Genomic DNA, 27,644 nt, shown 5'->3' on the forward strand with positions numbered 1-27,644 from the left:
ACGCTGAAGGCAGCGGTGGTCTCCTTGCCTGTGGCCGCTGTGCTGGACTGACCCCCTGTGTGCGGAGCCTCAGACCGTCCAGCCTTCCCCTCTGACTCGGGAGGAGTGAGCAGGCCCGATGGGGCCCCCGCGAGAGGCCGGCCTGCCAGGCCCTTGCTGGGCTGCTGAGGGCGCCCCGCCTTCGGCCAGGGAGGGAAACAAAAGGCCACCCTCCCTCTGGCGTCTGGGGGTTCTTTCCCGTGCCGGTGTCTCTTGAAGATAGTGCAACTCCCCAGTGGGCTCCGAGCTGCCTTTTAGGATGTCGCCAGCGCGTACCGCACAGTGGCAGAGAGCGTGGGCTTGGGTGTCAAAGGTGGGTGTGAGTCGTGGCTCTGTCACGTACTAGTGTCAGGTTGGAGAAACTGCTTAACCTCTCTGGTCCTCAGATTGCTCATCTGGCTAAACACTCGCGGACAAGTCGGCCCTGCCGGTGGTTGGCAGGGCACAGGGGAGGTGCGTGCCGGGAGTTAGCGCACGGCCCAGCATGGGCGAGTGCAGTGCGTGTTGGTGATGTTAGTCAATCCGGGAATAGCTGGGGACCGTGGAAGGTGACGGTGAATTTGACCTCTGGCCATTGATTCACCCAGATGAGTCCCCTGCCGCTACACGTGTGGCGCTGCAGGTCCTGCCATGCGTGGTCTCACGCAGCGTTGGCAGTAACTCTGGCCGGGGGTCTTGGCCGTGGCTCCTCGTCTCCCTCCCCAGGCCGGCTGCCTCATCTCTGGGCAGGGCAAAACCATCCCCAGCGGAGTGGGGAGCTTCCATCGGTCGCTCCGGGGCAACCTGGTGGAGTAACTTACCTGTGCCCCACCTCCCACCGCAGGCCGCGTGCGCAGGGAGCGAGAACCCAGGGCGCAGAGGCATCCGAGGAGGGGGTTGTGGGGACTTCCCCTGGGAACCGGTGAGGGAGTGGGCTGCACCCTAGACAGAGGGGGGTGGGGCTGCTGGCTTGGTGACCAGTGTTGCTGCGTGAGCGACGAGACTTGGCGGAATGAGCCAGTCCCAGCCCTGCGGCTGGGGGTCCCTGTGGGGGGTGGGGGTGGGGGCGGGGTGCAGCCTGGGCCGGGCCCGCCTCTGTCCCTCGTGACCGCCGCCCGGGGTCGGCCTCGGGGCACAGACCCCTGCGCAGCACGGCCTGTCCCCAGGCTTCGCGCTCAGCAGGTCAGCAACAGCAGGAAGTCCGTGTTCAGGCCCTTAGAGCCGCTCTGCGAGGTGTGGGGTGCAGTTTATTTCAAAGTCTAAGATTTCCGATGTTTAAGATGCACAGTCGTTTCTTGGCAGGTAGCATGTTGTACGAAGCTCACACACCTCCAGCCGGGGTTCAAGGCGGACGTCTGTCTGTGTCGCTCAGTGAGTGTGCGGACTCGGCCGCTCCGGACGAGGAAAGGGACCCCGGAGTTCTGACTGGGGAGCTGGGGGCGGGACGCTCGGGAGCCCCTGGGGGACTTGGGTGCCTTCAGCACACTGTGCCTGTTCTACCCTGGCGAGCTTTTAAAACACTTTGTTACAACATGAGTCAATTTTTATAATTGTGTACAGTCAACAATTTTGAATGCTGCTGATTGCGTAACTGAATTTTTTCTATCCCAAAATATCTTCGTGCTACTTTGCCTGCCTTGAGACTATTTCATACAACAGATTGTGCTTTTCACTAGCTCATTTCAAAGAGAAAGAATATTGCCGGTAATGATGCTATTTTCCCCGGAAACATCACAAAACACTTGTTTTTGGTTTTTTTTTTTTGCTTTGCTTCCCCCCTTTAATAAATGACCGCATTACGATCTTTAATAAAGTCCGTGTCGTCTCTGACTCGTGTCTGTTTTTCTGGGGGCCGCCGCACCAAAGGCGCGGTGTGTGGCCGTGAGGGGAGCCTGCGTCCTCCGCGTGAGTCCTGGGCGGGCGGCGTTCCCTGGGGGCGCTCTCGGGGGTTTTCTGAGCTGCGTCCATGTGTGGTCGTCTCTTTCAGGCGACTTCGGGCCGGGTGTCAGGCTCACTTTCCCCGGGGCCACAGCAGCCTCGCGGTGGCCTTCAAAGGGCCGACTGTAATTTCAGCTCCTTAGCGGTTACGGAGTCGTCACGGTTATACAGTCCTGAAACCATCCTGGCCCTCGGAAGGCGGCCTGGAGGCTGGTGTGCCCCTGGGGTAAAAAGAGTCTGACACCCCTGATTTAGGCGTGAGTGAAAGGTGAGAAATTTCAAGTGTTTATCTTGGGACATTTCTTGCACACCTGGCTTGTTTGGCCACATTGTGTCAACTAGGAGTGTCGGGTTAATTAGCATGAAGTTGATAATTTTTTTAAAATACTTTTCATGTCTGTAGTATTCGTAGTTGCATTCCTCCCCTTATTGCAGATACTGGCTCTTTGGGCCTGTTCTCTTGATTTTGATCAGTCTAGCTTGAGGTCCATGCCTTTTGTCGAACGTTGCAAAGAAGACTCAGTTACAGAGATTCAAACGGATACTTAGCAAAGGAAGCTGCGTGAATGGCCAGCGGACACGTGTAATACTGCGGCTGTGTGAAGATTAAAACCAGGTAAAACTCCATTCTACAGTTAAAGGTACAGACTTAGGCGGTAAAACTATAATGACCTGCAAGTTACTTGCATAAAAGTTAGGACAGGACTGACATGGGGAGGGCGGGAGAGGCCGGCGGTTGGGAAGGGACAGGGTGTGCCCGAGGGCTCTGGGTGCCGGTCACGCCCCGTTTCTCCATCCAGTGACATTTACGGGCGTCCACTCCGATAAGTCCTCGCGCCGAGTGCTTTTTGTGCTGCGTGTACTTTTGTGATGGGCTATTTTGTAATAAAAATCCCCACTTTGGTGTCATGTATTTTAATTATTGGTTGTCTGTTCATTATTTAATTTTTTGTTTTATTGCCTTTATTGTTTATTTTCTTACACTTTGGGATTAACGCTAGTTTTCTAAGGGTGGGAGCTTAATTGTTTGTAGGTCTTCATATTTTCTGGTATCATGCTATAAGTTTTCCTCTAAGCACTGCCTTAGCTGCTTCTCACAAATTTTGATATGTTGTGTCTTCATTTTAATTCAGTTTCAAATGTTCTTATTTCCGTGTGATTTCTTCTTGGGCCCATTGATGCTTGGAAGTGAGTTGAAGTTTCAGACACCTGGGGGTTTTCCAGATGTGTGTCCGTGGTTGGCATTTTCATTCTGCTGCCGGTAGAGGGCGCCCTCTGACGACTGGGACCCTTTAAAATGCATCGGGCCTGTTCAACCGCCCAGCATGCACTCTGGCTTGGTGGGTGTTCCCTGCGCATTTGCAAGGAGCACGGGTTTAGCGGGTGGAGAGGTCTGTGAACGCCAGTTGGGTCCACTGTCTCTAGAGTTCAAGTCCTAACCTGATTCGGTCAACTTCTATAAATCGTTGGGGGAGAGAGGTGTTAATCATAATTTAGATTTCACTATCTTTTTCACCCAGTCAGTTTTTCTTAAATCTGTTTTAACGTTGTGAGCCATGAAACACATGCAGAGATACAATCGAAGACAGAACAGGAGCGGAGGCGCAGCCCAGCGAGGCACCGTGGCGTGAGGCCACAGCCAGCGCCCAGGGCGTGAAGCGGAGCGCTGCCCCCGTCGCCCCGTTCCCCGGCGCTCCACTCCCGCCCAGCGGTCACTTCCTGTGCCCCCTTCACAGAGGTCACTGCCGTCTGCGCTGTCCAGCGTCACTGCCTGGGCCTCCTTCGGAACGTCCTTCTTGGTCTTCTGCGAGTGAACCGACACGCAGCCCCGTACAGGTGGGAGGTGTGCAGTGTGATGACTTCATGTTTGTTGCAAAAGGATTACCGTGATACTTCGTTAACGTCTGCCATTTCATCTAGACTTGAACAAGCGTTTCCCCCCGTGATGAGGAAGCTGTGGCAGAGCTGGAAACGGTCCAGAACTGCCCGGGGCTCCCGAGCAGGGTCGGGAGGGAGAGCTGTGAGGTCGTCGGGATGGGAAACGGGGCCGGCTAACGGGCCGGGAGTGAACACTGGTGTGACTGGGGCGGCAAGAGAGGGCAAACCAGGGTGGGGGCTCCCCCCCACCCCCTCTGTTGTTGCACCCGGGGACTGGAGTGGCTCCTTGAAGCAAATGCTGGTTCCCGAGCAGCAGCAGGGGGAGGCTGCATTTCTGGCCCCGAGAGGCCCTGCAGGCAGTCGGAGGGAGCACCGTCGCCTGCCGGGGCGATGCCGGTGTCCGGTGATTCCCTGCACGTCTGTGCCGGCCCCTTCCCGTGCGGCCTCTGCGTGGGGACCAGCATGGTCTTTCCCGAGTGCACGTCCCGTTGCTCTGAGGAGGGGCGGGGCTTCCCACTTGGACCCAGAGACTCTGTGTGGTCTTGTGTGGCCTGGCCTCTGCCTGCCTCTGCCGTCTCTCGCCTTTCTTCCCGCCCCATGTGCTCCTGCCCTGTGGCCTTTGCATGCTGTCTCTGCTGCTGCTGTCTCCTGATTTCTCTTCAGATTTCGGGGTGAGCCTCCACTCGCTTCCTCGGGGAGCCCTCCCTCACCCCTCCCTCTGGGCTGCCCTCAGCAGACACCAGGTCCCACACGGCTGTGTCCGTGTGTGCTGCTGGCCCGCCCCTCACTCAGCCCCCCCACCCGAAGGAGAAGGGGCATCGGAGACAGTTGCTGAATGAGTGACAGAGGCACCGAGGACACTAGCAGGCGCGCTGACCTCGGCCTGCCGGTGGGTTTCGTGGGTCCCCACACTAGTTCACTATTTCATTTCTCCAGCTTCTGAGCGCCCCACCTTCAGTCCCTGGTCAGTGTGTTCGTGTCCTGGGTTCAGCTGCGTGAGGGTGTGTGGGGGGGGGGGTGCGGTGCACAGCCGTGCGGAGGTCAAGCGTCGTTTAACCTTGCCACCCTGGTGCACAGCCCCAGCCCTGTTCCTCCCCAGGTGCTGGTCCTCCTCATTGCTGCCGGAGACTGACCTGGAGGTTTGGAATGACATTCTCGCAGACACCCTGGAAACTCGAGGTGGAATTCATTGGGGTGACACGTCTAGGGAAATGTCGCAGTTGGTGGGGGTCAGGCCCATGGTTGCCAGCGGCCAAACTTTCAGACACTGGGCAGGCTGGGCTGTCCGCATGGGAGGCGTCTGACGCGGCTCTTGCCACCGTGTGCTGGACCTGACCCCCCAAGCGCTAATGAAAGAGTAATCCTCCCCAAATTGCCCCGGAGCTAGTAATCCCCGGGCTGCAGGTCGGTGATTAGACCAGAAAGGCCAAGCAGCTGTCTTTTTGTTCAGTTTAATTACGACCAGGTACCCGGGTGATTGCTAATTTCCTGGTGGCACTGGAGGTGGGGGGACAGGTGTCGGGTTGCCACCGCGGGGACTGGATGTGCAGACGTGGGTCCTGCCCGGCGTGGGCGTGGGCCGGGAGCTCAGGTTGCGTGGCTTTCAATTTCTGCCCTTTGTGTCTGAGATCCGCCTTAATTAATACCCGCCCCCCCCAGCCCCCAGGTCGAAAGCAGCAGGGCAGCTGCTGGACCTGTTAGGTGGAACTTCACCAGGTCGCCAGGCAGAGGAACATCGAGTCCCCTCGCGGCTTCAGCAGCGGTCAAGGCCAGGGTCGCGGAGCTGGGCGTTGATTCTCCCCAGTTGTGAACGTTCAGGGCGGCGAGCAGGGGCACCACGGCCTGTGAGCTGGGAATTCGTGCCTCCGCTCGTGGCGCGCGTGCAGGCCCTTCCGCCCGACGCCCCTCTGTGTCCCCTCCGTCCTGGAGGGGCGGCCCCGCCGCCGCCCAGTCTGCAGGGGATCTTGGAGCATCGTGGACAGGCCTCCTCCCCTCACAGCCACGGCCAGGGCCAGCCTGTCCCGCTGGGTCCTACCTTGGGGAGAGCTCTCGCGGCTGCTGCGCCCCCTGCGTCCCCGCGGCACCGGCCTCGCCGGCCTGCCCTGCTCCTAGAACAGGCGTCCCGTCAGGGCTGCTCCTTGCTTCCGTGACGCGGTCGCTCCGCCACCCACGGCGGCCGGGCCAAACGCCAGTCCTCGTCGCACCAGCCATGCGTTCACACTTCACTGTGCTTGACTCGCACTCAGACTCGAATGTTTCTCTAGTTGTGCTTTCTCCTTGTCCCGAGACCTTCTGTCCTGGGAGACACAGGTTGCCCACGCGAGCTCCATCTCTCGGGTGTAAATGTACCCTGATGGTGTTGGTCCTGTGCCGCTCAGCAGGGCTTGCTTGTGGGGAATAAACCGAACGTCCAGTCCCCGTTCGACTTCCTCCCGTCCCACGAAGTCCCATGCGGGCTGCACTCCTCTGTGCTGTCCAGCACTCGGTGTTTTTATGCCTTTTCTTGGAATAGTCTCTCTTCCTCCAGTGCGGTTCGCCCTCTGCCCAAGGCACGCTCCCCCTGCCCCTTCAAACCCCGGCGTCCCCTGCTCCGCAACGGGGTCCCTGGCTGTCCGGTTCCGGGCCTCCTAAAGCGACTGCACTCCCAAACTGCCGTGCCGCTGACCTGTCCGTCTTCTCCCTCCCCAGGGCGACGTGCAGCCCCGAGCGGAGCTCCGTGATGTGGGTGGGACACGGGCGGGAGCTGGTGCCAGGGAGGCACACCCGTCCTCCGCGCACGAGTCCCGTTCGAGAAATCGGGGGGCACTGGGAGGGCTCAGAGGCCTCGGCGCCTCCTGGCGCGTGAACCGAGAGGAACAGTGAAGGTCATTGTCCGGGACGCGGGTTTCCGTGGCTGTCCTCCCTGCTCAGTGGCTCGATGCCCATGGACCGGTTACGTCACCAACCTTCTGAGCTCCGCTTTCTCCCCTAGAACATGGATGCTGTCATAGCTCCTGCCCCACAGCGTTGTGGTGAGGACCGAGGGCGGGAGTGCGCTGCAGTGCTTAGCGGATGTTGTGCTTGTCAGTTAGCGCTGCTCGTAAAAACGCAGTGCAGAAACACAATCATGGCCATTCCCGCGCACTTACTGTGCGGGATCGCTAAAGTGACAAAAATCAGAGCAACGGTCAACACACGAGTAACAGGACAGAAGATCGGGTAAGGGAAACAGGACCCAGTCATAAGAGGGAATAATTCACAAACATTCAAGTAGCCGTGTAGAACGTTACGTGGTAACATGGGAAGATTACCTTTAGAGATTGTTAAACTAAAGAATTAGATTACAAATTAATAAATCTTATTAGTGTTTCATTTACTCAGACGGTTAAACACGGATACAGGAAAACACCTGCACTCACCTGTGCCTCCCTCTCCCCGGAGGCAGACGCTGTCCTCTCTCTCTCTCTCTCTCTCTCTCTCTCTCTCTCTCTCTCTCTCTCTCTCTCTCTCTCTCTCTCGTGAGTTGCTTTATTGTTGTTGTTGGGTTACAGCCGTCTGCCTCTTCTGTTTCCTCCTCGTACAGCGCGCCTGCTGTTTCTCTCCGTCTCCCAGACGCTGTCCGGGTGCTGCGCCGTGTTGGTTTTCCAGTGTTCGACGTGACTTGCCTCCTTCCTGCCGTCGGAGGTGGGGGTTTCGTGTGCCCCTTCCCCCGCAGTGCAGGCTTCCCGTCTCTCATCATCCCAGTCTTGTGAGTTTTTAAAAAATCAGTGTTTATAGTTTTACTATTGTATTTCTAGCTGAAGTCCAGTATACCGTGATTATATTGATTATACAGGGTCCGGCACAAATAACGCCCCCCTTTTATTACAAAATTGTTTATTACAAAATCATCGGTGTGTCATTCTGTGACATGACGGTGTTACACTCAGGCACTGAACCTATAAAATTGTTTTTTTCTTCCCCAGGGAAAACAAAGGTTGAACACCACCAATTCCACATGGTTCAATCTAAAATATCTACTATATGGCCCTGGCTGGGTAGCTCAGCTGGTCAGAGCATCGTCCCGATGTGCCAAGGTTGTAGGTTTGATCCCTGGTCAGGGCACACACAAGAATCAACCAATGAATGCATCAATAAGTGGAACGACAAATCGATGTTTCTCTCTGTCTCTAAAAGTTAATAAATTAAAAGATACACTAACATGACACAGACCTCAGAGGTGACACAGCCTGGCAAGGGGAGCCGTTGGCTAGACAGAACGGGCTCAAGGTCACGAGGGTGTGACCCACGCCTGCCGCGAGGGCTCCCCACAGCCGCTGGGTGCCGCTCGCCCCGAGCCGATCTCCCCAGGCCCGCTGGCTGAAGACACTCGGGAGCTAACCCGGTTTGGGGGAGCACACTGTTCTGGATACGACTAAGAAAAAATGGTGTTTCCTTCTTTTCTCCAAAACACTTGACACGTCTCTATATTGGAATTCTCTGGGCACATGCTTTTTTCGCTCTCCTAGATTGTGAAACTGTTTAAAGGCCGGGATCCGCATCCTGCTGGTGTTTCTGGACTGTTCCGGGAAACCTTGTTCACTGGGTCACGGTGTTTTTGTTATAAAGATTCACAGGAGCAGTTTCTCTCAGGCAAATGGCTTGTTTTTATTGTAGGAACACAGACTAATGTATGCCAGGTCGTGTTTCCCTTTTTGCCTTGGCTGCTAGGAAGCTCAGAGCCACACTTGTGTCCTGGTTCTCAGCCTTTTTGAAATCCCCACTTAGAGATCTCCTGGTGTTTGTGTCAATTTCTTGTTGCTTCCGGAACAAACCTCCCCGTGGCCTCCCCATCCCAGTAGACGGCCCAGCCACCCTCTAAACTCCCCGCCGCCCCCACACCGAGTCCCTCATGTCATTCTCTCGTAGCTACTTCTGAGATGGATCTGGAGTCCAACCACATGTCTTTGTGCCATGGCCACCACGCCAGGCTGAGATGCCACCATTTTCGCCTGCACCATGACACCAGCCTCCTCGTCTGTCTCTTTACTTCAGCGTTTGCCTTTTACTGCCCGTTGTCCCCACCCCAGCCAGCTTTGTAAACACGCAAAGCAAGTCACGCCGTTTTCCGGTGCAGCCCTCTCCGGCGGCGTCCTGTCCCAGGATGACTAAAGCCCGGGTCCTTGCGGCAGCTGATCAGGCCCCCGCCGAAGCAGCCTCCCCCGGCTGTCCCCTCACGCCGTGTCTTGTCACTGGCCCGGCCTCGTGCTTCTTGAGTGTGGCGCCCCTCCCCCAGACCTTCCCTGGCCGAGTGCATGGTTCCTTGACGGTCTCAGCCAAGCTGTGTCCTCCCCAGAGAAGCCTTTCCCTACGGCCCCCTCTCATTCGGTCCTCCCCACCGGCCCGGCACCCATGTCCCTCCCCCTCCCCCCCCTCCCACTCCCCCCCCCCCACAGCCTCAGCGACCCGGTTTGCCCATCTGCGTGGTTCACCTCTCTCCCCCCTGGGAGGTGCGGCCACTGCTGTTCCATCCGTCACGGGGTGTGACGCGTCACCAGGCCTCGGCACCTAGCAGGCCCTGGACGTATTCTGCGCATCCTCCTCACCCTGACTTGATCTTCCGTTTTTACTTTTATTTTCCTTCAGGTTTGGCCTCCCAACTCTCTGTTGTAGCAAGAAGAACCCACACCCCCGGGTCCCACTCAGGGTGGAGGAGGAAGTGTGGGCTCTGCCTGTCCTGGGTGGCATCGGGTGTCTGGGGCGAAAGGAGCATTGCCGCTGGCATCTTCCCCGGGGATGTGGGGTCCCCCTCCCCCGGGGATGTGGGGTCCCCCTCCCCCGAGTGCCACGGACGGTCGCAGGCACGGGCGTCAGACTCGTGTTCGCCGGGGGCCACATCGGCCTCGCAGTTGCCTTCCAAGGGCCGGATGTAATTCCAGCTCCTTAGCAGCGAAGGAGCCGTCACATTTATACAGTCCTGAACCTGTTCCGGCCCTTGGAAGGTGACCGTGAGGCCGATGTGGCCCCCCGGTGGACATGAGTCTGACGCCCTGCTCTAAGGAAAAGGCCGGAGCGCCTCCCTGGACCCGGGACCAAAGCTGCTGTGCACGATAACGCCAGAAGCTTCTTTCCACCGGCTGGAGGCAAAGTGTTGTTCCCTCGGGGAGATGAAGGTGGTGCTGAGGAGGGAGGGAGGGAGGGAGGGAGGGAGGGATTCCTCCCGCGGGCCAGGGCTCAGGTGAGGAAGACGGGGCTCTGGGTCCCGGGGCGGAAGGACGAGGTTCAGAGCGTGTCCGTCTGTGGGAGGTGAGCAGGGTGCGGGTGTGTGGAGAGGGGTGACCTGCCGGGGACGCCTGGAGGCAAGGGGTCCTCCGCTCTTTTGTCCTGATCTCTGACCTCTGACCTCCAACCCCGAGCCACGGCATGCAGCCCACCTTCGCCCCCTGGCGCGGTGGTCACACTCCCACTGGTGCCCTCGTCTCCCGGGCCTGCATCGGCCTCGAGTTTGTCCATTCCTATAGGTGCCACATGCCGTGGTTTGTACACACACAGGATTCGCCTGATTGTGGCAGTCTGGGCCTGGAATGATTTTAATTAATGGGAAAATGGTCCTCAATACACTGATTAGACCTCTTCAGGTACAACAAGATAAAAGCCTGGTAATTTGGATGGAGTACTCTTCTTAAACGGTTCCTCTGTGCTCGGCAGCCAATGGCAGCGCTGGGCTCTCCTCCACCTGATCCAATGAGTAATTAAGAGAGGGCTTTTTCTTCCCCCCCTCCCCTCCCTGTACCGCCCCCCCCCCCAACTGAGGCTTAACAGGTTGGTGTATAATTTGGAGACTTTAAGGGGTGTCATGCTAGGAGCTTAGGCAAGAGCCAGGCGTCTTCTCCCCGGCTCCCCAGGCCCTGGCCTCTCACAGCGGACTGAGGGGGCAGGCTGCGGGAGGCGGCAGCGGGCAGGGCCCGGGGCACGCCGCTCGGCCCCCAGTTCTCTGTCCGAGAGAGCGGCCCGTGGCCATGAGCGAGCTGGGCGCGCAGAAGGCCGGCGACGGCTCCATCTCCCGCCTGCTCACCGTGGTGGAGAGCGAGCTGCAGGCCGGCAGGGAGAAAGGCGACCCCACGGAAAAGCAGCTTCAGATCATCCTGGAGGACGCCCCTCTCTGGCAGAGGTTCAAGGAGGTCACCAATGAGATGATCGTGACCAAGAACGGCAGGTGACTCGGTCTGCCGCCCCGCGGGGGCTGCCTGGGCTGGGGCGGGCGGTGGGACCCCCGGGGTAGTGTGGAGGCCGCTGGTGAAACACACTCCTGAGAGCCGTCTCACACGCTGCTCGTGCCAGCGTGATTAATTTCTCCGAGGTCATCGGGGAAGTGGAGGGCGAAGCCACCCGTCTGGCGTGCATTTGCAGTGGGGAGAGTCTGGGGAATCGCTCTGAAGGGGGCATGCCCGCTGGGTCGGGGAGATCCGCTCACCTGTCAGGAAGCGAGGGCAGGTGTGGGCAGACGGTGTCCTGGGGCAGACCCGAGCCCTTGCGTGGTGCAGACAAGGCGAAAGCCAAGTTTATGTGGGAGCCGGGCGGTTTCTGCTCGAGTGCAAAAACTTGCCAGAGGTTTCTGACTGGTTGACATGGTGAGCCAACGGGCACCTTTTCATCGATGCCTGTCACTACCCCTGCTTCCCGGGCCTGTGTGTGGCGCGTGCCTGTGTGTGTGTGTGTGTGTGTGTGTGTGTGAGAGAGAGAGAGAGAGAGGGAAGGAGGGAGACGTGAGCTGTTGTGGTCAAAGGTAACGAAAAAAAAACGGGCCTCCTGAGAGAGGGGAAGGTGTCTCTTTTTTCTCATTTCGACAGGCGGGGGATTAACGGAACTGGTGTCTGTTGGCATTTCTTGGATTCTATTAAATCCTGTCCGCCGAGAGGCTGTCGAGGTAATTTTAGAAGCCTTCGCTTGGGAGGAGAGACACGACTGTTCTGCAAGAGGACTGTGCCGCTCGCTGCCTGGCTGCACAGGCTGCCGGCGTCCAGCCACCGTCCACTCCCCTTCTTCTCACCCCCTGCGGGTGAGGGCGGGCAGGGCTGTCGCGGTCACCCCGAGAGGGACGCCCCACTCTCCAGTGGAGAGAAGCCAGGCCCCTGAACTTCTGGAAGGCTTTTGTCCTTGAGTGAAGTGTCTCCATTCCCGAAGCCGCGCTGTCCCGTTCTGTGAAAATAAAATGCTCAGGGTACAGAGCGAACCGTGCCTGGTCTATCCAGGAGAACTCCGGAGCCGTGCGTGCTGTCACGTGATGCTGGAGTGCTTTGTCGGGGCGGGCGGGCCAGAAATGAGGGCGCCTCGCTCCGCTGTGATTGCCACCACCCCCCCCCCGCCCTGGGGCCAGGAACAGCCGACTTGTTCGGTATCCGTGTGTTCCCGCTCTCAGTGGGCCCCACTTCTTTCCTGTGTAGCAGGCATTTCTCTTCTTTTTTTAAAAAGATTTTATTTATTTATTTTAGAGAGGGAAGGGAGGAAGAAAGAGAGAGAGAGAGAGAGAGAAACATCCATGTGCAGTTGCTGGGAGCTGTGGCCTGCAACCCAGGCATGTGCCCTGACTGGGAATCGAACCTGCGATGCTTTGGTTTGCAGCCCGCGCTCAATCCACTGAGCTACGCCAGCCGGGGCAGCAGGCATTTCTTTTAATGTCCGTAACTGTTCCAAGTCTCTATCGGTAGCTACACCTTGTTTTGGGTAGGAAGAGATAGAAACGTGTTTTTTATTTGAAGGCGTCACCCCAGATCCCTGGTTGGATTTGCTTTCTGGGCAAGCGTGAGTGGTGGTGCGATCGTAAAAACGTGATGTCCGATCCCGGGTGGGCTCTCTGCTCACTCTCCACGCACACGGGGTGGTGGGCAAGCTGACGCCTCGCCTCACCCTATCTGTCTGTCTGTCTGGTGGTCAGAGTGGCCATTTGGAAACACACAGTCACCCAGTAAAAAATACATTTCAGCTCTTTCAATAAGGACTAAAGGAAAGTCTCTGATGCCGTTTTAAAATTCAATTTAGATGTTGTTAATGTTAGTCACGTTGGCCTGTACTACTTTCTCCTGCCTTTTTCACCTACACAAGTTTTCCTCCGTGTTTGACACTGAGAGTCCTTCCCGTGGTCCAGGTCATCCGACGTGAACTGTTTCGTGTAGGAAAAATCCGACTCAGCTCGGTTTTCTTCCTCTGCGGGGCGGTCCTGCTGCTGCTCCCCCTCCGTGATCGGAGTCTTTCCTGGGGTCCTCTTAGGGTCTCTGACCCTCTCTGGGTCCAAGCTCTGCCGGGAGACCTGGACGCGCCTTCTTCAGGTGAAGCTGGGAGACAGCCTCTGCGGGGTCCGTGTGGGTGATGGGAACCGGCTTCCTCCGGAGGGGCGGGGCCTCCCAGTTCCCCGGACCCGACGGTTGGCGCGGCGCTGCTGCCGCCCCTGGCATGGACACGCCAGTCTGGCTCTGCTCTCTTTCCCCGCCTGCTTCGTCTCCGTTTGCCCCTCCTCTTCAACCACCCTGTCTGTCTGTCTGTCTGGTGGTCAGAGTGGCCATTTGGAAACACACAGTGCCCACGTCCTTGGACCGCGCCCCCTCCAGATGCCCTGCCCCCGCATCGCCCACACCAACTCCCGAGCCCGAGGCGGGTGGGCCTGTGGCCCTTGCCCGTGGAGGACCACCTCCCAGGCATGCAGCCCCCAGCCTGGACCTTCTGTTCCCATGCGCCCCCTGTCGGCAGTGGAGGGTGTGCCGTTCCTCGAAGCCTCCGGTGGGGTCCTCCGCTCCTGTGTAGCCGGGCAGGGGGGCCCTCACTGGGCTGAGTCGTGGCGAGGTTTGAGATATAGCACAGGACGGAGTGATGAGAGAAGGAAAAGCCTCGTTTTCGAGTGGAGAGCCGTTTATCCGCATAAACTGGAGGCTCATTCCCATAAACTCACAGGGATGAGAAGTGGTAAAGAGAGAGGGTTTTCCCGGAAAACCCCGAACTGTCCCCCGGACTTGGGATTGGACGCCCTTCACTCCTCCCTCCCTCCCTCTGTTCGTGCTACTTCACCGCCCCCCCCCCGCGCTCCTTTCCCGCGTGCGCCCTGCACCCTCTTTCCCACTCGTCGCCCGCCTTCCAGAGCTCACGGCTCTGCCTCCCGGAGCGCACCTGAACCATCTCCGGTGTGTCCACTCTCGGCGTCTCCTCTGCACCCTCCCAGCTCGGGACTCTCCTTCAGCTGCAGGAAAAGGAGACGCATTCCAGGTTTCAGAGGCAAATGCATGAAACCCCTCGTACCTCCCATTCCATTCTCCTTGCTGCAACTCCCTTCCCCCGGGGGAGGTGCTGCCCTGCACGTGTGTTCCCGCCCCGCTAATCAACTGCGACTGAACTCTGAGTCGGGTGGCCTGGGCAGGCACGCCCATCTGCTGTCGTCAAGTAAGAGTCCGGGACCCGGGATGGAATTCGCCCGCGGTGACGGGCGGTGGGCGCAGGCAGCCCAGGCTCGCTCCCGGTTTCCAGGGGGCCCCCTGCAGGAGCGGAGGAAGTCCGGGCTGCTCACTGGGCAAATCAGTGTCCGTGTGCCCCTGCGCCACAGACCTGCCTCCCCGAAGTGTGCCGTCGTGGTTTGTGAGGAGTACATGTACCTGTGTAATCCGCCCCCCACACACACACTCACACACACACACACTCACACTCACACACACTCTCACATGCACGAGAGTGATGGCGGTTGCACGGACATTACAGTTTGGTGGGGGGGCAGAGGAAGGCGTTTCCAAGCCACGCCCCCTGAGTGGGGCCTCTGCTCCCCTTTGCTGCTCTGCCGCCCACAGCGCCCCCCGTGCCTCTGCAGACTCCGTTCTCCCTCCTCATGCCTCCCTTGGCCCTGCTGCCTCCGAGGGCCCCCGTTAGGGAGATGAAATGAAACCCAGACTCACCGCCAAGCAACAGAGGTCACGGGCAGCACCACCGCCCGTGGCTCCTCCATCGAGATTTGGGGAGCACTTGTTCACCTGCCACCCTGTGTCTGTCTGTCCGTCCGCCCCCTCCCGCTCCTGCTCCCTAAGTCGGGGACTGACCTACGTGTTCCTCAGCTCCTCGGAGGCTCTTGGGCGTCTCTGTGGTGAGCGGCACCATGGGAAGAAGAGGCGGCAGAATCAACCCAAGGAGAAGGGTGGCTCACCCCTGGAAACAAGCGTTGCCGTGGGCGCTGCCCGCAGGTGGACACAGGTCGCGTCCTGGCCCCCACGAGGCGGGAGGAGCCCAATGTGGCTCTGCCATGGGGCGAGCTCCAGTCCCCAGTACTGGAGTCCAGGCCGGAGCACGTCCCGTGAGAAGCACATGAGAAGTTGGCTTTGCTGTCACCCAGGTTCAGAATGTGCACTGGCCTGGGCCTGCCCCTCGCAGGTCTGTGGGCTCTGCAGGGCGGTAAAGGCCCCGAGGGGTCCTGCAGGAAGGGCGCTGGCCCGGCTTTGTCCAGCCAGGAGCTGCCCTCTCTCACTTGCCCCTGAAACCACGATTCCGCCCTCGGGGCTCTGACTGTTGTTTGGAGACTGTGTTCTCGTGAGGCTGGGAAGGACAGCCCTGTGGCGTGGGTGTGGGTGTGGGGGTCCCACCCCTGACCTCGGGCTTCAGGTTCCTCTGTCAGGTGGCTAGATCAGTGGCTTGCAGACTTGAGCGTGGAATGCAGCGGTTTAGAGGGGAACCGCAATATGCAATGCGTCTGTGAACAGAGCCTCTGGTGGAATTGGGGCTGCCGGCTCAGCCCCCCTTTCCTTGGCCTCTCCACGGGCGTTCTGTGTGCCCCCGAGGCCCTCCATGGCAGAGCTCAGGGTGGACAGACGGCCAGACGAGGGGGCCGGTGTCCCTGACACGGGAACGCCCCTCCTGTGGCTCAGCCCCCGCCTTCCGTTTCAGACGGATGTTCCCCGTCCTGAAGGTCAGCGTCACGGGGCTGGACCCCAGTGCCATGTACTCCCTGCTGCTGGACTTCGTCCCCACCGACGGCCACCGCTGGAAGTACGTCAACGGGGAGTGGGTGCCCGCGGGCAAGCCCGAGGCCCCCGGCCACAGCTGCGTCTACATCCACCCGGACTCGCCCAACTTCGGCGCGCACTGGATGAAGGCGCCCATCTCCTTCAGCAAAGTCAAGCTCACCAACAAGCTCAACGGAGGCGGGCAGGTACGATCTTGGCCGGCCTGGCCGCCGGCCGCCCCCCAACGCCAACCAAGAAAAACGAGTGTGCATTTAGTCAATTAGAGGGGTCCTCCGGGGCCTCTTCTCCCCAGGGAGCCAATTATTCCCCGGAGTCCAAATGTAAACAGGAATAAACAGCTCTTAATTGGTGCTTTCAGTTTTTAATGGACTCCCTGATGTGGGGAGAGAGCTTACTTAAAACCACGGGCCCTTTCACGGTTCTTCCAGCCAGGCAGGGAGGGGCGGGTGGGAGGTTTTGTTATTCCCTCTCCCTCTTTTTTGGCGAGAGTGGCGTGCTGGCAGTGGACAAAGGCCTTCATCGAAAGCTGCTCCTAATGAAATAATTGCTACCTCCACTTGGGCATCAGGATAATTATCAATAGACTATGGAACCCGCTTGGGGTTTGCAGAACACAGGGACAAACAAACCTCAAATTAGGAAGGGTTTACTTAAGGTCTTCAATTAGAGCGGACAAGATTTGGGGGCTTTTTCTCGCTCTTGTTTTCTCCGGTCGGATGACGGAGGCTCGTGTACCGTGTAGGGTCGTTCTTCGCTTCATAACCTGTAGAGTTTGGGGGGATTGCAGGGAAAGGTCTGTTCTCCCCGCATTTCCCCCGGCCAGCCTGTTCGCCCTCAGCCTGTTCGCCCTCAGCCTGTTCGCCCTCCCCAGGTCTCAGCCCGGAGGGGAAGGTAATCCACCCAAGTCGTTGCCATTTTCGGAAGGTTCTAGATCTTTATGAAAGCAGGAAATTGAAAAGTAAACTGTGTTGCCTCCCAGATTTCACCACAGGAGACTCTCACCCAATCTGGAGGCGTGGGGTGGGTTTTCCGTCACCGGCGGGGTCAGGGGGCACTTCTCTTTGGGTGGCCCGTGCTGGGAGGAGCCCTGGTCCGGGGTTCGGCTGCCGGAGTCCTCCGGCCAGTGAAGGGAGCCCCTGTGTTTTAATCGGTCAGAATCGCAGGGTTCTGCAGAAAATAGGGACAGGAAAGGAGGGGAATCAGGGTTTCAGCAGAAGACTGAATATTCTTTAGAACAGCAGCGCCCTGGCATACCTGCCCCCCGCCCCCCGCCATAAGCACCAACATGGTGGTCCTGGAAGCTTCCGGGAAAATCCCCCCTCATGTCGCAGGCAGGCGTGGCGCCACCTCAGGGGCTGAGGATTCCCAGTGGGCGGCCCTGGCTGGGGGGTGCAGGGCTGGGGCGACCGCAGGGAGCAGCCCGCCCACCCCCGGGAGAGCCGGGGCTTCGCCTGCCCTGTCTTCCTCCTCCTCTCGCTTCTCGACAGATAATGCTGAACTCGCTGCACAAGTACGAGCCGCAGGTGCACATAGTGCGCGTGGGCGGCGCGCACCGCATGGTCATGAACTGCTCCTTCCCGGAAACCCAGTTCATTGCGGTGACAGCCTATCAGAACGAGGAGGTGAGGGGGGTGTGTGCGCGCGCGCATGCGTACGGCCCAGGAGAGCCTGGGGGAGGGGGCGGGGTGCTTTCCTTGCCCCCACGGACCTGGGCTGTGACCTGGGCTGCCGCGTAGGCTTCCCGGGGGTCGGGTGCACTCAGCTGGCTGCTGCTCCTTGCCCGTGTGCCGGAGGCCCGCCGGCACGGGGAGTGCTGGCGGCACTGGGCAGGTGGAGCGTCGTGAGAGGCCCCACGCAAGTCTGTGCCCTTGGCCGGCGCGGAGCTGGGGGTCTCCCCGGCTCTGGAAGCTGGTCTGCGGCCACCCAGCCAAATCGGTCCCTCCATCGGTGGTGTCGTGCCGTCTGTGCTGCTGGCTGGCCGACCTCTGGGCACGGTTCGGTCTTCCCCTGCCTGGCTGGAGCCGCTCTGGCCGTGAGAGCCGGGTCGCCGGAGAGTGGCCGCTGACCAGGGTGGGGGGCAGGCGGGCGGTTTGGGTCCATCCTTGCCCTCTGGGGCCCCAGCGCCTGCAGAGGTGTGGATTCTTTCTGACTGTACTTAAACCACTTTTAAATGTAGACGTGACTGTAGACTTACATGTGTACAGAACACGCGTGGGGAAGACACACGGAGCTGGTGTTTGTCATGACCCTGGAGGATGGGACCATGGGCAGGAGGGAGAGGATACTTTTTTACCTTTCATCTTTCATTTGCACTGCACACTTCCGTACTATTCGTCTACTCTGTGGGCATTTAAAAGTCACATGTATCACCTTGAACACGAGGCGGGGAGAAAGACCGGACATGCCCACGTGACCCAGAAAGGTCCTCCCTCCCTCCTGGGCTCCTCCCCCGCCCCCGCTCCCGCGCCAGGAGGGGGAGGCGCGTCTCTGGCCTTGGCCGACGGGAACATCCTTTCCAGTATCGCTCCTTCAGCAGATGTTTGCGGGGGCGGCCACCCGCCGGGGGCCCTGGGTGCTAGGGATGCAGCAGCGAGTAAAACAGACGTGTGCTCTGTCCCCAGGCACCGTGGGGAGAGACGAAGACCAAATATAATGTGTCACATTTATCCCATGTCTGACACATGACAGATACGTGTTAGGTGGCCCTGAAGAAAAACGGAGCAGGCTAAGGCAGGGGGTGGGGGGGACGACAGAGTGACGGTGGGAGTGAGAGCCACCAGGGCCCGTGTGGGGGATGAGTTAAGGAGGCGGGAGCTGACGCCAGCCGGCTCTCTCTCGGGGAGGCGGGTCTCCCTGCCCTGCCTTCCCCTGTGTCACCGGCGACCAGAAATGCCGCTGACATGGGGCATTCCGGAATTGTTGAAAGCAGCGAATGAATCGGTCAGAGAAAGGAAGCCAGGGTTCACACAGGAGGCTTTGTCATCCCCGAGGCTTTGTCCTGCCTCTGCTCACACTCGCCACATCTGCATGTTCGCCACAGGCCGCAGTAAAAGGTCCTTTGCCGGAGGCGGCGCCGGGGGTGGCTCCGTGCAGAAGCGAGCAGAGCAAGGAGCAGGGGAAGATGGAGAGGGAGAGGGTGACATTGACTTTGCAGAATGCCCCGGGAGAGGACAGCGGGTTCTGTCTGCTCGAGCGTGCCCCGCTGTCACTGACTCTTCTTGTCTTTGTGCACGCAGATAACAGCTCTCAAAATCAAGTACAACCCCTTTGCCAAGGCCTTCCTGGACGCCAAGGAAAGGTGAGTCGAGACGCTGCCGTCGAATGTTACGCACTGACCACCGCACATGAGAGCTGTGTGGCCGGCTGTCCAGGACGGGCTGGGCTGGGAGCACGTGCTTTACCTTTGAGAGAAAGAGGCTTTCAGTATTTAAGTCGATGTTTAACAAGGTCAGTAAGATCCAGCACACTCGTGACCGTCCGTTCCTCATGGAAGAGGCCCGGGAGAGGAATCTCTGGCTGCCGATGTTTCATCAGCTGTTTTGCTGTGGGTTCTTGAAAGCAGCATGACCGCACTTAACAATGATGAAGTATTTAGGTTTTAACTAGTTCACTCTGCCACTCCCCAATTATGTTTCATGGTTCCAATAAGTTGCACTAAAAAAAAAAGCAAACAAACTACATTTCGCCTACGAAAGGCGAGGAAGTCATAAAGGTACGAGGTTCATCTCTTTCAGCTCCGAGAGGAGTTAGAGACTCTGGGATGTGCATGATAATTCTACCGCTTTGGGCCAGTGACTTCAGTCTCGGCATCTTTCCGTTCTAGGAAAAAATGAAAAAATAATGGAGCTTTTCAATGACTTCTGTCAACAAGGCGTGGAGTGCAGATGTGATCACCACTGATCCTATTGCCTGAGTTCCAGGCCGTTTACGACACCTCTTATAACTGTCTAACCTTCCCCTTTCGTCTTCAAGGCTCGAGGTTCAGGGACAGCCATTTATAACGATGCCCCATGGATCTGTCCTGGCAATGTCTGACTTAACCTCGAGGACGTAAAAGACACACTTATCACTTTTTCGGATAAGTCAGGGCCTAACGAAAATCTGATGGGTGAGATGACAGAACCCGGGTTCGAGTGGCAGTAACGTGGTGCAATCAGGAGCCTTCAGGACTTGGAGTCCGAGGCTCTGACTTAGAGTCTGCGCTTTGCCATTTCCTGGTGGTCTGGTCTGGCCGACGTGTGTACCTCTGAGATCCACTTTTTAAATCTGCAAAAGTGGGTGTAGTAACATTTCCCTCGCAGGCTGGTTGGCGGGTCCAGCCTAGCGCAGGTGCGGTTGCGCCTTGAAGTCCCCTGCAAACCGCGGCTGTCGCTAGCGTGTGGATTTTGTCAGGTAGGAGCGACGGCCAGAGGTCGGTCAGGTAACCGAGTGGGGGCAGTCACAAACGTGGCGACTCGGAGAACCACACGATTGCAGTTCAGAGAGCAGCTGCCCAGGTCCGTAAAGTGCCCCGGAGGAAGGGGGGGTGGGAGCAAGGTAGTCGCTTCGAGAAAAAAAGGGTGTTTGGTCTTCAAGAATGGCGCTGCTCTCCAGAGAGACTTAGGGGCCAACCGGTGTGGTGAGCTGGATGGCGCGTTTGCTCCTCTTTCAGGAACCACCTGAAGGACGTTCCGGAAGCTGTCTCCGAGAGCCAGCACTCGGCCTGTTCCCGCTGTGAGTCAGGGCGGGGTGGGGGGCATGGGGTTGGGGGGCCCCGGGCCATCTCCCACCTCATCCAACTCCTGGCCTGTCGGGACTGCTCCCTGCCCACCCCAATCCCCCATCCACACCCGGCGGGTTATTTCCTCTGCTCCAGACAGGTCTCTGCACTTGCAAGAGCTCCCAGAGGGGACCGGGGTTCCTAGGGGCGTCAGCAAGCCTTAGGCAGCAGATGAGAGTGGGAAGGATGCGTTTCTCCGACTCTGGTTTCACGCCAGTGACGCGGAAGGCCCTCGGTGTGCGCCCGGCCGCGTCTCCACCCCCACCCTCTGCGCTCCGGCCTCTCTGTCCTTCATTTCCCGTTCTTCATCCTTGATTCCTTTCATGTTGGTCACCACGGCCAGGCTCTGAAGCTGCAACAGTGACCCTCGGTCAGGGACGTCGGCGTGGAAAGCTAACCACACCGTGGTGTCTGTGACACGCTCTTTAATTCAGACTGTAGTGTTCGCTAGGGTGTCTCCTGCAGTTTCCCAGGGGTTCCTAGGGAGCCCCTCTCTCCCGAAACCCTGATGCGTCTCCCTCCGCAGCAGAGGTTTCAGCGGAGCCACAGAAAGAGCAGCGGCTCCCAGAAAAGCTCTCTTTAGAGCGACCGGGGATCAAAGGTTTTTGTAAAGATAGGGCCACATGCAGAACCGCATGTTTTCAATGTTCACTCACTGTAGGCTTCTGAGTGACGGTTTTGAGCCCCGTGCCTAGCGTGTGGTGAACTGAGCGCCCTGAGGTCTGGTTCTAGGAAGCCGCTTGCCTGGCTGTGCCCAACCGGACCCCCGAATTTCATCCCAAAGGCAGGTAGGGACCCTGCGGGCCCCACGTCTAGGCAACATCGGAACATGGAGAGGAGGACCACAGGGTTTGTGGGCAGTGACTCACCCACACTTTGTAAGAGGAACTCTGTACAGTTGGCTTACTTATCCTCAGCAAGTATGCAGCAAAGACAGCGGTCTGAAATAAAAGGTCCACTTCCGCGGTGACAGCCCTTAGAGCACTCTCAAGGAGCAGCTCTGGTCCTCTCCGGGTCCTCACGCAGAAGAGGCCGGCGGCGAGAGCGTGTGCTTTGTGTCTCGGGGCGGCCTCATCTCAGTCTCTGCCTGTGACTCAGAGGGAGCGGAGCCTTCTCTGAGAACCCTCACTCATTTCTTCTTATCGTAGCAAAGAGACACGTGACAAAAAATGCACCCTTCCGACAATCCGAGTCAACACTAAACACTGCCGGCCATGAGCCCGTTGTACTGCACACGACCCCCGCAGCCGACCCCCAGAAGGAACCCAGCAAACAGCTCCTCCCCTCTCCTCCCCGCAAACCGAACCGCGGTTCTGCCCTCCACCCGGACCCCCGCCCCTCCCCGCTCAGTCTCCTTCCGGCACCCGATCGAGGGGGCCCTGCAGCCCTCGTCTTTGCACGAGTGTCTTTGTTCTTTTCCAGGTTGTTTTGGCTCTTTGGGGTCTTTTGAGCGTTCGGATGGACTTCTGCTGCTTTTTTCTAATTCTGCCCTGAATGCCCCTGGGGCCCTGACAGGGGGCTGAGAAATCTGTCCGTCGCTTGGGTCCCGTGAACATTCCCATAATGTGAAGCCCTCCAACTCATGCACATAGAAGGTCTTCATTGTCACCTGTCTGCACCTCCTTTACTGTCTCCCTGTCTGCACCTCCTTTACTGTCTCCCGGCAACAGTTCTGCGGTCTCCCCCTTGGCGTGTCTCCTGCCTCCTTGGGAGTTTGTTCCTGCTTGTTTTATCCTTTCTGAAGCTCTTGCAGATGGAACCGTTCTCTTGATTTGTACTTTTTGGGCTGTTCATTGTTGGCGTATGGACATGCAGCCGATTTTCTGTGTTGATTTTGTGTCCTGTGACTTTGCCGAATTTGTTTGTTGGTTCTAACACGTGTGTGTGCGTGCGCGTGTGTAAGCTCCAGGGTTCCCTCCCTATAAGATCATGTCAGCAGGGAACAGGGATGATTTTATTTCTTCCTTTCCAATCCAGATGTCTTTTCTCTCTTTGTATTATTCATTTATTTTGGCTGACGACCGTGGCCAGGCCCTCTGGCGCGACACTGAACAGAGGTGGCAAGAATGGGTCCCCTTGTCTGGCTCCTGATCTCGCAGGAAAGGCTTCCCGTGTATGACGGTCGAGTTCGCTGTTGGTTGTGGGCTTGTGGCCTGGATGACGTTGAGGCAGTTTCCCCTTATTCCTAGTCTGTTGTGTGTGTGTTTTTCTAAGTCACGAAAGCATGTTAAATATTGTCAGATGCATTTTCTGTATCGATTGAGGCGACATTCACGAGTTTCTATGAAACACTCTGCAGCCTTCCAAAATACCTTGCGGGATCCTTGCGGTGAAGGCACGCCAGCCAGCTCCCTTTCAGCTCAGGGGTCCTCTCCGTGGGGGTGACGGAGGCGGGAGGGCCTCCCCACGGAGCGGAAACACAGCGGCCTTCGCCCCTCCCCTGTGCGGGGCCTCACCGGACAGCAGCCGTAGGTCAGTGAGCTGCACGCGGCCGACACCCCCTCCGCCTCGGGCTGACTCTTAATTCAGTGAAGTCAGAAGCAACTGAAGCTTCGAGTTTCCTCTCACTCACACATTCAAGCAGTCTGATACACCGCTGTGGTTCCCGGTTGCAAACTTGGGTAGGACCTGTCAGTCATCCATCTCCAGAGAGACCGACGGAAGGGGCGTGGCCGGGGGGGTGGTATCTCTGTACACAAGACCGACGCGCAGTGTCGTTTGCATAGAAACATGGCGGTGCCAAGTGGCCCGGACCCCGATTTTGGGTGTCAGGCTCTGTGTCTCCCCCTTGTCGGTTCCAGGGGGAGGCTGGATCTTCTCCAATCCGGACGGCGCGTGCCCCGCGGGAAATGCCAGTTACCAGTACGCGGCCCCTTTGCCTCTGTCCGCGCCCCACACCCACCGAGGCTGTGAGCGCCACCCTGGCCTCCGGGGACACCGGCAGACCCCCTACCCTTCTGCATACGTGCACAGAAACCACGCTGCCTCAGGTGTGTGGCTCTGCCCACCGTGACACCCTTGGGGGCGGGCTGGGGGTGGGGGCGGGGTGGGGAGGAGAGAGATGGATAAACAGCAGGTAGGAAGAAGTGCCTGGAGACCAGCCCCTTTCTCCTAACACAGGTAGGGTTCTGTTGTCCGTTATCGGGGTAATGTTTTGTTTTACATACAAAGGGTCAACTGTGCAGTTATAACCTTGCTGGCGTTTCTGTAACTTTCTCAAAAGACACCAAGTCTCCTGGTTCTAATGGGCGTGATGACTCTGTGGTCCCCAGTTCGATTCCCGGTCAGGGCACGTGCCTGGGTTGCAGGTCCAGTCTGGGCGGGGCGTGTGCGAGAGGCGACTGCTCATTGGCCCCTGTAGCGCAGCCACTGCTGTGTGTGGCTGCAGGATGACGTCACCCGTCACCGTCTTTGTAAGGTCTGCATGCTCCGTCCACTGAACCGTTCGTTGTTATCTCTCCGAAGTGAATCTGATAGAGAGCCCCGGCAGCAATCTGCAAGTTTTCTCTGGAGCCGACAGCTGGACTTCCATACCCCCCACGCCGCACGCCAGCATCCTGTCCGTGCCCCACACCAGCGGCCCCATGAACCCAGGGCCCAGGTAGGACCAGCGCCCGCGACCTGCCCATCGGTCCCGGCAGGGGGGCGGGGGGCAGTGTATATCAGCACGGGGGACACAGGGGCATCCTTCTCCCCAGGCTGCCCTGGGCGCCTCTGCCCTGACTCCTATGCCTCCGCCTAAGCCTCCGGGCCCTGAGGGCGAACAGGATGCACTTTCGTTCCTGCGGAAGGGGAGGTGGGGGGTCAGCTGCTCGGCCCCGTGCCAGGTTTTGGGGACCTTTGGTATTTTACTTTGAAGTGGCCTGGGATTGTTTGTCTCAAACCAGGCAGAAATACTGTGAATGGTGTTGCTAGCAGGTAGATGGTGAGTATAGGGGAACCGAAGGGGAAAGGTGTAACTTCACGCCGAGAACTCAAGGCTTCTCACTGTCCATATTGTATACACTGCCCACCTGACCGGGGGTGTGTCTGGCTCACGATGCAGGTATTAGGGCGCAGTGCAGCATGGGGGCGCATCACAGAACTCTCCCACCGGAGACCTGCGTTGGTTCTGACCTCTGGAACCCGGTGTGGGGGGCGAGCGATGGGGGCCCGGGGTCGGACGGACGTGGGTGTGAGTCCCGGTTCTCCCTGGACTGACCTGGTGACCTCGGGCAACTTCCTGAGCCTCCCGGAGCTTCAGCCGCCCTGCCCTGCCTGTGATAAGATGAGCGGCTCGGTGGGGCCGCAGTGGGACAGACCGAAACGCTGTCAGAACTGTCACCGGGTAGCGAGTCTGTTCTCAAGTCAGAGCGAGAGGCTCCGAGCCCTGGAGGCCCCGCCATTGGCTCCAGCGGCTGTCCTTTCCTCCTGAGTCTGTGTCAAGGTGCACGACTGGCCCCGCCTGACGGCCGGCTGGAGCGCTTTGAAAAACCCCGGTACCCAGGCCGGTGCCCAGCCGGGCAAGTCAGAGTCGGGGGGCGGGACCCCGGCGGCTGTCTCTCAAACGCTCGCTGGGGGGCTCGCGGTGCAGCCAGGCCTGTGGACGAGAGAGGTCCCGAAAGTGGTGCAGCCGCTGGCCTTCCTGCCGGGGGCCAGAGCCGGCCTCGGGGCCGGTGGGAGAACTCGCTGACCGCGACCCTGCCCTGAGCGCCGTGGGCTGGGCCCCCGCCTCCGCATCTTGTCCGGCCCTCACAGCCGTATCCGGACGTGTACGCGTAACCATCACCCCCAGTCTGGGAGATGGGGACACGGAGGCTCAGAGATGTTCAGTGCTTTGGCGGAGGTCACAGAGCTGATGGTGGGAGAGGTGGGGTTCTGTCCCAGGCTCTCCGGCCCCGGCGTGTCCGGTGACGACGCTGCATGGCCTCTCCCGGCCAGTGAGGCGTCTCGCTCGCAGGCCAGACCGTCCGAGTGCCCCTTTCACGCCGCCCGCCCTCCGCACAGGCCCGAGGAGCGAGGTGCAGAGACGTGAGGATGCTCTGGTCACAAGCGAGCGGCTTGCCAGCGGCAGGGCCAGCAGCCTCGAAGCTCAGGTCTCGGGCACCGACCGTAGGCTTACCCGGCTACATCTGGCCGCCCCCTTGGCCTCTCTGCAGAAACAGGGCCCGTCGGCGTCCGAGCTGGAAACCGGGTCGTGGCCGGGAGACCCCTCCTAGGCCTGCGGCCCTCTCAACGCCGAGTGCTCGTCAGGGGCGACTGCTCCTGGGAATGCCACCCACGCCCGCCCCCCCTTCTCTGTCTCCGCAGCCCCTACCCGTGCCTGTGGACCATCAGCAACGGCGGCGGGGGCCCCGCCGGGTCGGGCCCGGAGGTGCACGCCGGGTCGCCGGGAGCATTTCTTCTGGGCAGCCCCGCGGTGACCGCGCCCCTCTCCACCCAGGCACCCGCCTCGGCGGGTGTGGAGGTCCTGGGGGAGCCCTCGCTGACCAGCATCGCCGTGTCCACCTGGACCGCAGTGGCCTCGCACCCACTCTCGGGCTGGGGTGGCACGGGCGGGGGCGGGCGCCATTCTCCCTCCTCACTGGACAGCTAGGCGGGGTCTGAGGGCGGGGCCTGCAGAGGACCTTCTAGCATTGGGCACTTAGAAACCCCGCCCACCGATTCCATTGAGTGGCACTTAGAAGCCCCGCCCACCCATTCCAGTGGGCGAGGCCGCAGGCCCTCCCCCTCCCCAGCGAGCTGCAGGGCGGGGTGGGCTCTCCCGGCAGCCGACTAGCAGATGGTTCAGCGTGGATGATGCCAATTATGTCCTTGGGTGTCTCTGCCCCGTTCTCCCGCGTTCTCATTCCCTCCGCGGCGTGTCCGCGCTGTGCTTCGGCAGTGGCGGGACGACGAGCACCTTCCTCGTGCCTCGCCCTTCCTCCCAGATGGGCCTGGAAGGCCACGCTCCTCTTCGGTGACAGGGTGCCAAGCTGCTGAGCGGGCTCCAGGTCGGCCCACCCAAGGCCACACCACTTGGCAGCTTCGCGCGGCCCTGGAAGGGGTGTGGCGCTACGGGCTCCTACCCTGAGCAAAGAGGGGCCGAGGCCGTGACTCAGAGTGAAGTTTGCAGAGACAGCGCGAACCGTGGCGTCCAGCAGGGGGCGCGGGGCTGAGGCCTCGAGACCCAGTGGCCCCCTTGCTCCGGAACCTCCGGCGGCTCGTGGGCGGCTGCTGGGTGGAGCCACACCCCTCACCCCCAGGAGCTCCTCTACCATCCCCACCCCCCCGCAGCTTCCCCGCTGGGGCTCCCCGTGTCTCGGCAGCACCCTGTATTTCGGTCGAGGGAGACGTGTGTGTTGTGTTCGATGGGCTTTCACGCCGCTGTACCTTCTCCTGTGCCTGGGCCGCCCTCTGCCCGGCCCCACTGTGCGGATGCCACTGCCACCCCTCTCCCGGGTCAGCGCCGCTGTGGATGCCCCTCCCCCCACTAGCCAGGCACACTTGGGCTCTCCCTGCGCCCCCCGCTGCCTTGCCTGTGTCAGGGAGAGCGCCCCATCCTGCCTGAGCTCTTCTTGCCTGCGGGTGTGCCCCTCCCCACAGACCGCAAGCCCCTCGGGGCGAGGCCTCACCCTGTCCTTGCGCCCACGCCCTGGTCTGTGCCTTGCCTGTCGTAGGTGCCCAATAAACCTGGCTGAGCTGAACTGGTGTGAGCGTGTTTGCTGGGCGGGGGGGGGGGGCGGTGCAGGCTCAGCTCGGAGACCCGTGTCGGGGTCGGGGTGGCTTTGTGGTGTGGGGGCCCGGGAACACGCCGGGGCAGCCCTCTCTCAGGGTTGCCGACACATGGAGAGGGTGCCGGCCAGAGCGGCTACTCCCAGGCGCTGGTCTTTGGCTCCCCTGCGCTGGGAGCACTCGGGGCGCCTGCTAGAAATACAGATCCCTGGGCGCACACCACACCAATGGGACCCACATCACAGGGGCCAGAATCCAGGAATTTGCATGCCAAACAAGAACTCCAGGTAATGGCCACAGAGTCAAGTTTGGAGAGCACTTGCTTAGAATAGGGAAACAGAATGATAAATACTCTAGGAACCCAATTTCAGAGAAAAGTTTCAACCTCTGCCCCGGCCAAGGTCACTGCT

The 27,644-nt window shown here is 59.5% G+C and overlaps 1 protein-coding gene across 1 annotated transcript; it reads left to right on the top strand.

Moving 5' to 3' along the window:
• Positions 1-10,811: 10,811 nt before the first annotated feature.
• Positions 10,812-27,138, top strand: TBX19 (T-box transcription factor 19). The gene is made up of 8 exons (XM_045838728.1): positions 10,812-11,008; positions 15,703-15,967; positions 17,270-17,404; positions 19,019-19,080; positions 20,434-20,495; positions 23,343-23,531; positions 24,007-24,142; positions 25,831-27,138. Exons 1-8 carry the CDS (start codon positions 10,812-10,814, stop codon positions 26,114-26,116), a joined length of 1,332 nt encoding a protein of 443 aa, XP_045694684.1. The 3' UTR covers positions 26,117-27,138.
• Positions 27,139-27,644: the final 506 nt, after the last annotated feature.

Source organism: Phyllostomus hastatus, unplaced genomic scaffold (assembly GCF_019186645.2).
Source record: "Phyllostomus hastatus isolate PE091 unplaced genomic scaffold, TTU_PhHast_1.1 phas_contig_283, whole genome shotgun sequence".
Lineage (NCBI taxonomy): Eukaryota > Metazoa > Chordata > Mammalia > Chiroptera > Phyllostomidae > Phyllostomus > Phyllostomus hastatus.

What these genes read in the sequence shown, in the direction of transcription:
- TBX19 (XM_045838728.1), top strand. Translation starts at nt 10,812, where the DNA reads ATGAGCGAGCTGGGCGCGCAGAAGGCCGGCGACGGCTCCATCTCCCGC. An exon ending in CAGCCTATCAGAACGAGGAG is followed by an intron (nt 17,405 to 19,018) that starts GTGAGGGGGGTG and finishes TTGTGCACGCAG; the next exon opens with ATAACAGCTCTCAAAATCAA. An exon ending in TTCCTGGACGCCAAGGAAAG is followed by an intron (nt 19,081 to 20,433) that starts GTGAGTCGAGAC and finishes CTCCTCTTTCAG; the next exon opens with GAACCACCTGAAGGACGTTC.